The sequence below is a fragment of the Garra rufa genome, chromosome 1 (assembly GCF_049309525.1).
Source record: "Garra rufa chromosome 1, GarRuf1.0, whole genome shotgun sequence".
Lineage (NCBI taxonomy): Eukaryota > Metazoa > Chordata > Actinopteri > Cypriniformes > Cyprinidae > Garra > Garra rufa.
Window position 1 is genome coordinate 86,478,433 of NC_133361.1, and position 15,514 is coordinate 86,493,946.

The following is a 15,514-nucleotide window of genomic DNA, read 5'->3' on the forward strand; positions in this document are numbered from 1 at the left end:
GCCGGCCTAAGTATGAACCTTATGGGTAATTCGTCTTTTTTACAAATGTAAATATAAGTCTATTAACTCTGTCTAACTAGTGCACTGACTACTGAACTAGGAGCTGATTGAGACACACCCAGAGATTGAGTTTGCTTTGATTGTACTTTCTGTTAAATATTCTCATTAAACAGGACAAAGTGTAGAAACACACAGAAAAACTCCTGGAGAATCAACAGAGATCCATGTGACACACTATTATGAAGATGGCGTTTATTAAAGAGGAGAGTGAAGACATGAAGATTGAAGAAACATTGAAACATGAAGATACTGAGGAACAAAGAAAGATGGAGTTTATTAAAGAGGAGAATGAAGACATATTTAGAGTCAAGCATGAAGATACTGAGGAACAAACAGGTTGGTTGGTTTTTTACATTTTTTCTGTAACATTAAATCCGACATTTGCTTCTAAATTTAAAACGATTGATTTTCTAGCACTTTGGTAAATATGCAAAAGTCTCTAAGAAAATAATAAATTTCTAAATTTAAAACGATTGATTTTCTAGCACTTTGGTAAATATGCAAAAGTCTCTAAGAAAATAATAAATTTTGCACAAAGCAAACCTTGAAAATGTGAGTAATTGTATTTGGTGACTGCATGCTGCCTACAAACAGTGCTGTAAATATAAAGCAAGTCTGACAATAAAAAAAGCCAAAACAAAAACACAAACAAGTTACATTTAGTTGTAATTATGTGAGGTGTAAGATTGTAATAGACCTTTCTCACAGAAACTGGAAATACGCAATCGCAGGGTATGCAGACTTCCTGTGTAATGTCAGCACAGAAGAAAGCCGGGTAATTTAAAATTAAAATGGAGAGAATCTACACAACTTCCCTCACTCTTGCCAAAGATAACTTTTGCCGACCTGATAAGAGTCGTGGAGGAAAACTCCGTCACAAAGAGGAACAAATTGGATAAAGGATATACATTTTTCCATGAAGTTTATCTGGGACGTTCTAAAACGCTTAACGTGAAAAACGCTTAACGTGGCTTAACGTACGTAAAAAACGACCAGGAAATTTCTGTCAAACCTTACTTGTAACAAACACTAACTACTATCAAAAGAACAAACCCTTATTCCACAGATAAAGTGAATAATATCACGTTAAAGGTTGTATCAGCGATTTCTAGCCTAAAACATAAAGTGTCAATTTCAGCTGACCTTTCATCACGATCCGCTCGCTGCCTGCCCCATAAATTGTCTGTGAAAAAACCGCGTCTCTCTGGTCAGCCTAGGGTCCGAGATATGCTAAAAAAAAACAATCGGCACTACCAACCTTTCCACACATAAAAAAACATTGTTCCAACCAATCAGCGTCAGGGATTTGGTGTTGTGGACTTTCGCTCCGCCTCCCTCACATCCCTGCACCAGTAGGAAAGTCCACAACACCAAACCCCTGACGCTGATTGGTTGGAACACTGTTTGTTTATCTGTGGAATAGTTAACAGCGTCGATTGTTTTTTTGGCATATCTCGGACCCTAGGCTGACCAGAGAGACGCGTTTTTTTCACAGACAATTTATGGGGCAGGCAGCGAGCGGATCGTGAAGAAAGGTAAGCTGAAATTGACACTTTATGTTTTAGGCTAGAAATCGCTGATACAACCTTTAAGTGTTTTCTCCCCCATAGAAGCCCATTATAAGGAAACTGCTTAACGTGGTTTAACTTACCTCAACAGCGACCAGGGAAGACCAATTTTCTGTTAAATTTCACTTATAATAAACACTTGCTGCTCTCAAAAGAACGAGCTCTTATTCAGCATATAAAGTGATCGCCCCCCATAGAAGTCCATTATACAAAAAAAAAAGCTTAACATGGCTTAAAATTTTACTTATATGGGGGGTGATCACTTTATATGCTGAATAAGAGCTTGTTCTTTTGACAGCAGCAAGTATTTATTATAAGTAAAATGTAACAGAAGTTTGCTCTTCCCTGGTCTCTGTTAAGGTAAGTTAAACCACGTTAAGCTGTTTCCTTATAATGGGCTTCTATGGGGGAGAAAACGCTTAACGTGATATTATTCACTTTATCTGTGGAATAAGGGCTCGTTCTTTTGATAGTAGTAGTGTTTGTTCCAAGTAAGGTTTGACAGAAACTTGGGGTTTCCTGGTCGTTTTTTACATACATTAAGCCACGTTAAGCGTTTTAGAACGTCCCGTTTATCCATAACTTTCAAGGTAAGTAACGTAGCTAACGTTAGAGAGCAATCAGGCTAACAAATTAGTGTGTACACTTAGACCCAGGACTAGGGTTATAAGGTTATGTATGGATAGTATAGAGGACATGTACAACTTTATTAAAGCAATATAGTCGTGATGTTACAAACAATATGACATTCACTGTCTGCCTTTGGTCTAAGTGAACGTCTTTTGAGTAGCAGCTAGCGACGATAGCCTAATATTAACATTAGCCGAATGCTGTCATCATCAGTTAACATTTTATTTTCGAATAGCTTGAACCCATTTTCGTTAGCAGGGAAGGAGTGGAAAGATAAATAAGGCTGCTTTTGGGCATTACAAGAACAGCCCAGTACGCTACAACAACTTTTGCTCGATGTTTGCGCCATCTTTGTTGTTTAACTGGTTACCGGCATACCGGGGCGGAAATAGGTTTACACAGCAATTACGTATTTCCGGTGTAAAATACGGAAGTTGTGAGAAAGGTCTATTCGGGCTTTAACGATACGCAATATGAAATCGAAATCGCGACACTCAGATCCAGGATCCTGTGTCGCGGTGTGATAAAGAAGAATCGCGACATACCCCGTGACTACCTTTCCAATCATGTGACGCCTGCCTGCAAAAGTTGAGCTAGTTGAAGAAGAACGTGAGGAAACATGGCAACCAACCCAGAGATTGCAGACCCTCCCTCCTCATTTAAGTCAGCAGTATGGCAACATTTCGGAGCTGTATGATCCATAAAATACAGAGAAAGGCAGGCTATTAATAAAGAAAAAAAATCCAGTGCGTAAAATGTCATAGTAAACTGTGTCCGACATGAAAACCACGCTAGTCATTGTCCCATAAAATGACAAATAGCAAATAACACACAGTACTTTCATTACGTTTCATTTATTTTGTTTTTGTAATGTAAAATGAGACCTTGTTGTTTGCAATATGTTTACCCTGAGACCGCGTCGCGAACACCAGCTCGACCGCAAAACACTTTCACTATGAGAGAAAGCGGCAGCCGCGCAGAGATTCCACCGCTTCACGCGTCCCATGTGAAAGGGCTTTAAAACGGTCTTCAGACAGAGCGTGAACACAAAACGGGACCGTTTGAGAGCAGCGTCAGCGTGTACCGGATTGAGTCCAAAGAGCAAATACCCGTGCATGTCTCCCGCACTGCACCTGACAGATAAATATTATTCCAACATTACGTCAGTTTCAGCGGGTCACCCGTCGGGTAGGACCCGTCGCACACACATAGAATCTTGCATCGCTAGCATGTTTAAAGAATTTGACATCTTGACAAGTTTAACACTATCATGTAAATTTTTTTTTTTTAAATTCAGTTACAGACAGACCTTATCAGTTCATTTTAATACAGAAGGTTTTTATTAAACCTAAAATGCGACCTTGTATGAAAACTAAGAAAGCTGTTGAATTTTTTTTTTTAAATCTTTTTTTTTTATTTAAATTTGTTCAAAATATCGTGATACGTATCGTGACCTAGGCATATCGTTACACCCCTAATTGTAATGTATTAGTTGTACACTTCTATATCTTGTATGTATAAAAAAGGAGGGAATAAGGGGGAAAAAGGGGGAAAGAAGAAGGAACAAAATATATATATAATAAATAGATAAAGAGAAAAAAATTAAGAAAATAATTCAAGTAATAATAATACAATTAAGTAAATAAATAGATGAGCGCTGTTCAGGAGCATCAGAGTGGAGCAGTAGGGCATATTTATAAAGAAGGTTCTGTATTTTATCATGAGAACAGTATAAACCAGTGGTTCTCAAACTGATGGAGGGGTACGTGAACAAAGTGCTGAGCTTAAAGTGCCCCAACTTAAAGTAACATTAAAGCAAGTATTTCTGACAAGCAAAATTTCACTTTTATTATAAAAACAGTTAAATGGGAGTAAATGGTCAAGTGACATTAAGTTACCTCATTTTTGCTGTGAAACCTGACTGCATTCACACCAGCAGCGTACGTATGATTGAACGCCCACAGAGTGCTGCTTTAGCAAATCATGCTGCTGTTCATTGTGTCTTTAAAGTAAACTTGTAGCACTTAATAGTAGGGGTCGACCGATTATCGTCCCGACCGATTATCGTCCCGACCGATTATTGGCGCCGATATTAAGCCTTTTTACGATTATCGGAATCGGTTATTTTCAAAACCGATTTGCCGATTAAAATAATTTAATCTTGAAATGCGCTCTTTGGCTCCGACGCAGCCTGTCAGAGCTCACCACTCTGTGCCCTAGAGCAGTATCCGCCCACCGCGCATCTGATTTGTTGGGAGTCGCGAGCCCGACCAATCAACTCAAAGGCTGAAGGCACTGAAGACACAGAACGCTTGCTGGAGCTGCGAGCGGCAGTAATCAGTTGTCTCTCAAAGGTAAGTCAGCAGCAGACGTTGATTGTGTTTCAGTAATTCACAATCCTTTACGGTGAAGTTGCAAAAACACCTCAATGTTATCTTGATTTCTCGGATGCGGAAAACACGGACGGAATCGCGGAATCCAGTCATATACCGTATTTTCCGCACTATAAGGCGCATCTTCAATGAATGGCCTATTTTAACCCCTTAGCACGTACGATCACACCGGTGTGATTTGTCTTGTGATTCGAACGTTTGCCACATCACGTCATCAGCTGCTGAATTCAAATCTGTTTTGGCGCGTTGGCTGGCTCTGAGCCAGATCGGATGCAGAGTGCTTGTCATATTATCACAACTATTCAGTGTTTTCAACCATATAATGCTTATGTGTATTTAAGTGTCTGAAACTTAAAATAAGTACCAGCAAAACCATACATTTATAGTTTGTAAAATACACACTGATGTCTATGGAAGCGGCAATAATGATCCTACAAATATATTCTGACAACATATTTCATTGATATCAAATACAGATTATGTAGGTAACTATAAAGTGCACACTCTTCTCCCAGCTCACCAGAGACTTAATTTAATGTCTTTCGAGAGGAGAGGATGAATTAGCATGTTGTAAATCCCACAGCTCGGATTCAGCGCAAACAAACATGGCAGCACCCATCACCCGGTACAGATTAACTAATGCGATCATAATAAAAGTATTTGGATTTTTAAATACATTTACTTGCACATATTTCGAAATCGGAATATCATATATTTCATAATATAGTGAGCATGCTTGTGAATATTAATAATAAAAAAGGAAAAACAACATAAAAGCGATCCATGTGTCTTACAGTGCTATTGTGGCTGCGGTGTGTCACATGACGCGTCATCAGTGATGCGAAACATTCTAAAATAATAAATTTGTCGCCTAAAAAAAACTCACTCTTTGGAGTTAGAATATTTTAAACTCGTGTGAAAATTAAAACCATTTTCATATATAAGGCGCACAGAATAGAAGAGGCAGTCGGGGACGCATTCTGATTGGATGTTTTCCATGTTTTTTTATTAGTAAACTCATTTGTAAAAAAAAACGTATTTTATTAAAAGATAAATTAATGTTTTTATGCCTACATTTGCACTGCACTGTAAATTAAAACTAATGAAAATTTGTAGACACATATCGGTTCAAAATATCGTTTATCGGTGTATTTGATCTGTAATAATCGGTATCGCCATCGGCCCTGAAAAACACATATCGGTTGACCTCTACTTAATAGCATGAAGATCAAATGTTGACAGACTGTACATAGAGATCGATTTAAGAAACTCTCTTCGATACAGAAACATACAGTGTGACTTACTGCTTTTCATCTTTAAAATATGAGCAAGAGTGCAATTTTCTCTGAATATTCAAATGATTTCAAATGTTGATTTTCTAAATTAAACAAAAAGGCAATATTAAGTGAAGATTTTAAATTTTAAATGTAGCCTACATTTTAAACACAATATTATCAGATTTTACAACAAAGCAATAATAGATCCAACAAAATCCACAACAGAACTGGTGTGAGTCTCCAAGAAACAGCCGTGTTTCATCAGTGAATGAATCTGCAGCTTTCAAATTTTCAATGTCATTTTCATTTTGTCTGCATGTAAAGCCTGATAAAGCTACCAGTCTCGGATGGAGCATTGTTCCCTTGATCTGAGAGCTAAGGTCTCTTCTCTGTGAGCTCTGTGCGCAGTCATATCAGGTTCTTAGGCTTTTTTCCTCCTTGTTAGGCTGCTCCTGTCTTTGAGCTTCATTCTAGAGCAGGAGAACGAACTCCGGTCCTGGAAAGCCACCGTTCTGCAACCGTCCGTGACTGCCCTTATGGTTTAGTTGGCAGTGTCTCCTAACCTTAACTCAATTTATATCATGTTATGTCAAGCTCTGGGGGCTGTTTCAAAAAGACTCTAAGAAAAGCTGGGATTAAAGTCCAAAACCTGACTTGAGATAAACTAACAAATCAATCTGGGTTAAAGTAGTTCCATAAATGACCATTTAACGTCACACAATCTCACTAATGTGATCCTGGTTCAGTGAGTGAAGGCAATTTGATGTGCACGCTTGTTTTTAAGCAGTCCTTAATGTCGGTTTAATACATATTGTTTAATACATTTGAGATGTTGTGTTTTCCTCAGGGCATATTCTTCATCTGTAAATGTTAGAAAGTCATGCAAACATATGAAGTTTACTGTCAGGAGTAGTGATGCTCCGATTGATCGGCCACCGATCATGATCAGCCGATATTGGCTAAAATAGCTTGATCGGTGAACCCCAAAAGCGCTGATCAAAAAAGCCGATCATTTGACGTAAATTACTCGCGTGACTTTTTCACACGTGCATGCACGCCGCACAGCTAAACAACAGTAGAGCGGAGCTTACCAGTGGCAACATGAGTACTAAATTCCTTATTCGTTTTGTAAGGGTAGTCTTATTATTGGGCATGTGACTAAGTTGTGCGTGTACAGAGCGCTGACTGTAGTTTTGGCAGAGAAGTTTAAGTTTACTTTCGGTTTCTTTCTCTGCCATCTTCAGTGAGTGGTAATTGTGCGTGCTTGAATGTAAATGAATGTATCTTTCTATACCCGTCATATTGCAATAATGTTACCGCTGTATGTCTGATTGTTGTCATCAGTACATGTTGTAGTTCAGTTCATACAGAATAGAAACGGTGCGCGTGTAATTCACGTGCGTATGTTTAGCGCCATTTTATCCCATCGTTATTCTAATGAACGCATATAGATGTTACTGAGGTGAATGTTTGTTTCCTATATACAGACGGATTCGGATATATCGTGTTTAATTCAGCCTAAACCACATTTTACTACCTTTATCCTAATGACTGCAATGCTGGATAATATAATCCTTACATCATCTTAAAAAGCAGCTACAAATAACAAGCAAAGAACATTTACATTATCAAAGAACTTCATCATTAACTGGTGTAGCCTAGTCTAGTGCGAGGAGCACTTTAAAAAACACTCCAGTTATAATCAGTTTATCTATCTACACTGTATGCTGAATAAAATCTCTTGCATGTGTCCACTCTATGCATGTGTTTATACCACGGCAAGTTTCTGAAGCATCCTAGAACCGACTCTCTGCACTAGATCGCTAAAGTTAGATGCCTTTTTGAGCAGAAAAGACTCCCTTTTGAGTCTTGCTATCGTCAAAGCCATCAGCAACTGGCGATATCTCTAACTATCATCGATGCACTGTACTATCGTCTACAACCCTAACTTGGTGTTTCTTCAAGATCTTGACTGTAGCCTATTTCTACAGTTACTTTTTCCCAATATAATTAATTTATAGTTAGTTTCATTTCTACAAATGGTGCAATCTCTGCTAGATTATAGATAAAAAGATTCCCATTCCCCTGCCATTCTGTGATCGGCAGTGATCGGCGTTTGGCAGATCAAGATCTTGGTAATCGGCCCCAAAAGTGCTGATTGGTGCATCTCTAGTCAGGAGAGGACAAAGGTTACACAAGTAAACGAGTGCTAAATGAGATCTAGCATACATGCATTACAAATCTACATGACTGGTGTTACCTGCTCTGTGGCATTAAACTGGGGTTAACTTTTATTTATTTGTTTTCCCACCTTAGGCCCAACAGCACTGAATGAAACTGAAGAGAAAGATCAGTTTGAAAATCTTCATGTTTTCATTACTGGAAAAGAATCATTTTGTTCCTTAGAGTCAGAAAATACATCTACACAAAAAAGAACTGGGAGTTTTTTCACTTGCTTTCAGCGTGGAAAGAGTTTCAATGAACAAGGAGAATTTGAAGTCCACAAGAAAATTCACACAGGAGAGAAGCCTTTCATCTGCCGACAGTGTGGAAAGCGTTTCAGTCAGAATTCAAACCTTAAAGTCCACATGAAAATTCACACAGGAGAGAAATGTTTCATCTGCCGACAGTGTGGAAAAAGTTTCAGTCAGAATTCAAACCTTAAAGTCCACATGAAAATTCACACAGGAGAGAAATGTTTCATCTGCCGACAGTGTGGAAAGAGTTTCAGTCACAAAGGAAACCTTAAAGTCCACATGAAAATTCACACTGGAGAGAAGCCTTTCATCTGCCAACAGTGTGGAAAGAGTTTCAGTCAAAAAGAAACCCTTAAAAAGCACATTAAAATTCACACAAGAGAGAAGTCTTTCACGTGCCGTCAGTGTGGAAAGAGTTTCAATGAACAAGGAGAATTTAAAGTCCACAAGAAAATTCACACTGGAGAGAAGCGTTTCATCTGTCAACATTGTGGAAAGAGTTTCAGTCACAAAGGAAACCTTAAAGGCCACATGAAAGTTCACACTGGGGAGAAGCCTTTCATCTGCCAACATTGTGGAAAGAGTTTCAGTCACAAAGGAAACCTTAAAAAGCACATTAAAATTCACACAAGAGAGAAGTCTTTCACGTGCTGTCGGTGTGGAAAGAGTTTCAATGAACAAGGAGAATTTAAAGTCCACAAGAAAATTCACATTGGAGAGAAGCGTTTCATCTGTCAACAGTGTGGAAAGAGTTTCAGTCACAAAGGAAACCTTGAAAGTCACATGAGAATTCACACTGGAGAGAAGCCTTACACATGCAGTCAATGTGGAAACAGTTTCAGTCAACGAGGAAACCTTGACAATCACATGAGGATCCACAATAGAGAGAGCCTTTTTACCTGCCAACAGTGTGGAAAGAGTTTCACTCTAAAAGAAAATCTTAACAGGCACATTAAAATTCACAAAAGTGAAGGCTGACAGATCCCCTCAGTGTGGAAAGAGTTTCAACCAAAATGTATAAAACAGTTTTGGTCCTTGATTCTGATTGGTTGAGCCACATCTGAAGCTGTCGTAAATTACTCTACAAACCGACATTCTTTGTTGCTCGGAAAAAAAACAATGTAGGGTCTGGACCAATCAGACGCACAGTTCATTTATTAGATCCACCAAATAATCAATTTTTCATTAGATTAACAAATGAACACACACCCCCTTCACCCAATCCACAAAACTGGCTACCATGATGTCTTCAAATGGTCTTACTATGGCATCCAGGACTCCTCTGCCATAATCTTTACCACTCAAAAGTATGTAGAGAGAATTTTCCCCAACTAATACTCTAAAAAAGGACACATACTGCCATAGGAACTGACTGCTTTCATTAATTCTTAGAAAAACCTTTCTGTGAAGAAACACACATATCTTTAGATCATTGTGTGTTATTACTGTTAATTTATTTTGTATTGTGTAATGTTTTAATGCATGTGTTATAATAAATCACTATGTAGTATAATCACACAAAATGTTTGGTCTCGTTGAATTTTTTACATGAACAACCAATCCCAGTACATATGCAAATACCATGCTTACAAAAGAGTCGTAAACTTTCCCTCCAAAAGCAAAAGTCACCATTGGCTCTCTAGCCACCCAATGATCAATTACCCTGGCCTCCCACTTAACTTTATCTCCTGACTGTGACCCCCATAGGAGATAAAGGCTCAGTTCTCCAGGCTTTTCTCAGTTCTTTTAGTGCCTTGTCTCATCACCTTGACATCTTCTGGTTGATAAGTCCCAGAGCCGATGCTTCTGTGCCTGGGAGGCCTTAAACTCCTAGGAAGATGAGGAAAATCCCATGCCCTGGGGGGCCCGGGTCTCCTCCATGTCTGCTTCATGCCTTGCGAGACGGGGCTGTGGTTCCCCACACACTATTAAACATTTACATGGAGGAACCTTATGAACACAAGTGCGCTCACACACACTGGTGCACACACAAGCATTCACAATGGTGTAAAAACAGGTGCTCACAGACACATTTAAAGGAAAAAACAAAACAAAATGGAAGTGATGTTATCAGCACAAATAGACTGATCCACTTATTAAAAAAAAGAAAGAAAAACTCCCGATCACCAGAGTCAGGACATCTTTGGAATTCATTGCTCCTTAAACCCAGAAAAGACTGGGTGACACTCGTTAATGACCAAGGCAATGCAAGTATCATACATTTAACTAAAAAAACATATTTGTTTAAAAAGTTTAAAAAGTTTAATTTGTAAACCCTGTTGTAAAATGGCACTGATGGTTTCTTTCAGGTGATCTTGGTGAGACTTTTTTTCATAGCCTCATTTTTCTTGTTTCTCTAATGGCTCCATTTATCCAATCTGACTTGCCCTTCCTCCATGTATGAGTGATTATATGTTTGGTGTTTAGATTAGTCATGTGTTTGTCCTTTATTAATAAAACTCTTGTGCACAAATGAGTCTCTGATTCTGCTTTGTAAATTAATGTCCCTTTACGATTCTGATCAAGCTACATGCTAGTGTTAATTTCGTCAGACGAGACGAGACGAAATATGTTCGTCAACGACCTTTTTTTTTCAAGACTAAGACGAGACGATGACAAGACTGCACCACTGTCCAGAAACGCTGACTAAGACTAAATTAACATGCATTATTGTTGACGAAAAAAGACGAGACGAAAATGTTTTGCATAAAGTAAAAACTAAGATAAAATCTCTCTTCATTATCGTCTCTGCTTTTTCATCAGCTGTTACGGCTTTAAAATATTCAAACTGCGCTTTGGCGCGCTGGCTGGCGCTGAGCCAGAGACGGATGAGCTCTGCTCTTGTCATATAATCACAACTATGCAGTGTTTTTAACCACATAACGCTTATTTTAGGTTTCAGACATTTAAATACACATAAGTAGTAGTAAAAGGAGACATTTAGAGTTTGTAAAATACACACATAGGTCTATGGAAGCAGCAAATAACAATCTATTCAAATATAATTTGCCGATGTGTTTTATTCATATCACATACACATAGGCTTAGTAACTAAAAAGTTCACTCTATTCCTCTTCTAGTTCACCAGCCACTTACTTGCATGTATTTCGGGAGAAACGGATGAATGTATATGTGCTGTAAATACGGCTGACAGGACTCTGAACAGCAGCGCGAACAAACATGGCCGCGCCCATCTCACATTACAGATTACGATCCAGATCATTTATATAGGGTTTTAAACGACGAAACATACTAATTCACACATATTTGTGAATCGGAATATTAGATAGTTCATGGCATGGTAAGCAAGTGTGTGAGTATTCTGGATAAAAAAGGAAAAACGAAATAAAAGCGATCTATCTGTCATACAGTGTTATTGTGTCTGTGTTGTGTCACGTGACAAGCTTGATGCGTCGCCACTGAAAGGGTTAATCATTTGTGAATCTGTCTCCTAAATCAGAAATTGAAAACCAGACACGTTTAACATTTGCATTCAACAAAAATCATTCAACAAGTGTATTTTGTCAGGTAATTATGACATTTAACCAATGTTTGAGATATGTGAAACACTTTTTTTTACTGAAATGTGTATCGGTAATAATCTCAGTAATAATGTTATTTTAAAAAAAGACTACAATTTTTTGACTAAACCTAGACTAAAATATATTGAGTTCTTTTTTGACTAAAACTAGACTAAAATTAAAAGACTTTTAGTCGACTAAAACTTGACTAAGATACCTTGAGTTTTCTTTTGACTAAAACTAGACTAAAATGACGAGACTTTTAGTCGACTAAAACTTGACTAACAAAAAAAGATATGTGAATGACTAAATATGACTAAAACTAACAAGGACATTTGGCACAAGACTAAGACTAAGACTAAATTAAAAATAGGTGACGAAATTAACACTACTACATGCTCTAATGCATTAATACTGTAAGAATATTATTTTTTGTGGCCAAGAAAATATCATTGCTTAGAGTTACTGTGAAATTAACCTGAATGTTCGCTGGACGAACAGCTTAGTCGATGGTGATATTTAATTCTGCTAAAAATAAATAATTGTTATCATACTTAGTCATAAATTAATTATTTATATACATTTCCCTCTTGAGCTAATGCACAACAACAATTTGTGAGGAACTACAGTTAAAGTCAACAGTTTATATTTCCTTTTCAGAATCTGCAAAATACTCCCTTGTGAAAAAAACCCATAATGTCACACCCCTGGACAATTTAGTTGGTTTCTCCCATCTCCCCCGCTGCTCTGTGTATTTTGGTTCCTGCTTAATTTCCCACACCTGTGTATCCCAATCATTGTGTCTTTATAAGTTTGTGTCTTTGCTTTGGTTCTTGTCGGTCTTTAATGTTATATGGATGTCTTACCCTGCTGTTCCTGTGTCTGCTTGTGTTTCCATTGGATTATTAAATACCTTCACTTTTACTCCGTCGTTGTTCGTGTGTTCCTGCCTGCATCGTGACAGAAAGACCGACCTAAACAGTTATTTTGCGTGTTCACCTCCGTTTTGTTTCCCGTTCGTTTTATCCAGTCTTTTTGTTTCCGTCGTGTGTTTTTTATGGATCCCCTACTCTGCCCAGAATTCCTCCTCCTACGGCTGAAGCAGGGGGAATTACCGCTCGAGGGCTACACATTAATGTTCCAGCTAGTAGCAAACACCACCAGCTACCCGGACGACGCGCTCTGTGTGTTCTATGACGTGAGTCTAAACGCGTCATGCAGAGCGCCGTCGTCCGAGGATGGCCGTCAGCCGTATGGAGTGCCGACGGGGGCAAAACTGCTGATCAGGTGCGTGAGCCGGCCATTACATCCGCGACGGTGGAGTGCTTCGTGGAGCAAGAGAGGGCTGTAGAGAGCCCCGCCCATTGCACCAACACTGAGAGTGAGCTTGAGCAACACTCTGGGGACTTAATAGACTTTATCACTGAAATACCTGTCTGCCTGGATTTCCCACCCACCCTCCCTCTTCTGTCTATGCCTGAATCTTCGCTGGTTCCGTCCAGCCATCCTGAATCCCCGCTGTCTACTGTCTGTCCCCTTGCTCACCCTCAGCCCACCATCTGTGCGGTGGGTTCGCCGCGGGTCTGCCAGTCTCCATCGGTGTCATGGCTGGAGGATCCCTCACCATCGCCTCCAGCCTCAGAGTCCTGGACTCCGCCTCGGCCCTCCGACCCTGCGGCTCCACCCCGGCTCTCTGCTCCCTTGTCTCCGCCGTCACCCGTCGATCCACCAGCTCCACCGGGCTCCATCGTCCCTCCGGCTCCACCCTGGTCAGTCGTCGCCCCCACCTTCGCCTCTGGACTCTACTCCTCCGGCTGTGCCTCGTCGATCCGTCCCACCAGCTCTGTGGACCTCCTCCCTCCCGCACAGCCTCGGCCCTCTGTCGCTCCGGCTCCGCCGCGGATCTCCGGATCTCCATCTCCGCCTTGGTCGCCAGAGCCTTGGGTTCCACCTTGGCCCTCCGGATCTGCGGCGTCGCCCAAGATCATCGGCTTTCCGTCTCCGCCTCGGGCTCCACCACCACCTGCTCCGCCTTCGTCGGTCGGCCCCATGGAGTCGTCAGCCTCCCCTCCACCATAGCTCCTCCCTCCATCGGCTCCACCGTGGGATTACGTCATGGCTGTGTTCTGGGTCCCACCTGGCTCCTCCTGCTCCAGCCCCTTCCTGTCACCTCCTTGGCTCCTCCCTCCGTCACCACCCTGGACTCCATCTTGTGCCCTCCTCCCGGGAGTCCGTCCTCCACCTAAGCCCCCTCCTAAGACTTTGTACTGTTTCCGTTTGTCTGTTTGTCGGCACGAGGACGTGCCTTCCGGGAGGGGGAGGTAATGTCACACCCCTGGACAATTTAGTTGGTTTCTCCCATCTCCCCCGCTGCTCTGTGTATTTTGGTTCCTGCTTAATTTCCCACACCTGTGTATCCCAATCATTGTGTCTTTATAAGTTTGTGTCTTTGCTTTGGTTCTTGTCGGTCTTTAATGTTATATGGATGTCTTACCCTGCTGTTCCTGTGTCTGCTTGTGTTTCCATTGGATTATTAAATACCTTCACTTTTACTCTGTCGTTGTTTGTGTGTTCCTGCCTGCATCGTGACACATAAAGGATTCTAATTAGAATTCCTATCATATTTTGGAAGCGTTTCTTGAATTCCATTAGGGATTGTCTAATAGGACAAGACATACATTTCCTGTAGGATCATTTCTACATGATTTAATGGGATTAAATTTTATTTTGAATCTCTTAAAAAGTACTACTTTTTCATTGTAGCTATTACTAACAAATAGTTTTTGCAGTTTACTTAAACTCACCTTGATGTATTTTCAGTTGCATAACCTACATTAGTGCACAGCATTAGTGCAAAGATTTCTTAGGAACTGATAAGATTGATGAAACAAAAGACATTTCAAAAGTATTTTAACTCTTTCCCTGGCAGCATTTTTTTTTTAAGTTGCCAGAAACTGCCAGCATTTTCGACAGTACCGTGTTTTAGAATCACACAATATGTAGGATTTTATTTCATATTTGCTGGGTTTTTGAGCATTGTACACCCTGAAAGTGAGGTGCCCACGCCACAGAAGCATCCTCTCATCAATGCATATTGATGCATTGTTGCAAAGTTTTGCATCAGTGTTATGCTGATACGGTTCATGGAATTTGGACAAGAGGTGATTTAAAAATGGGCAAGACTTTTGTAGAGCCCGTCAGTGTCACTGGCTGGCCTTGCTGTATTATCACTGAAGTGAAGAAATAGTTTGCTGGCAGTTCATTTCATGAGGTTCAGGATCTTCAGCTAGATGGCTCACAGCGGAACCCTGTCTGGTCAGCAGCAGGACCAAGTTGATGTGCTTCACTAGTCTGACCTGTGTTGTACCTGTAAATAATTATATGAATTATATGTGTATTGATCACCCCTATACAACAACACTGACACACACCTGACAACTGGGTTTTTGTAATGTATTTACTGATTCAGGAATGTCATAGGAAATTTTCAACATTGAAGACATGTCAGAACTGCCTAGAAGCCTTGTTATTTACTCCGATATTGCTAAAACTTTTTAGAATTTAATACATTGATGTAAAACTACTATA

At 39.9% G+C, this 15,514-nt stretch overlaps 1 protein-coding gene across 1 annotated transcript in view; it reads left to right on the forward strand.

Moving 5' to 3' along the window:
- Positions 1-179: 179 nt before the first annotated feature.
- Positions 180-15,514, forward strand: part of LOC141339925 (uncharacterized) — a 184,729-nt gene continuing 169,394 nt past the window's right edge. The window contains exons 1-2 of the mRNA XM_073844986.1: positions 180-396; positions 8,245-9,267. Of these exons, the coding sequence (XP_073701087.1) occupies positions 240-396; positions 8,245-9,267 (1,180 nt within the window). The 5' untranslated portion in view covers positions 180-239. The remainder of the gene's footprint in view (positions 397-8,244; positions 9,268-15,514) is intronic.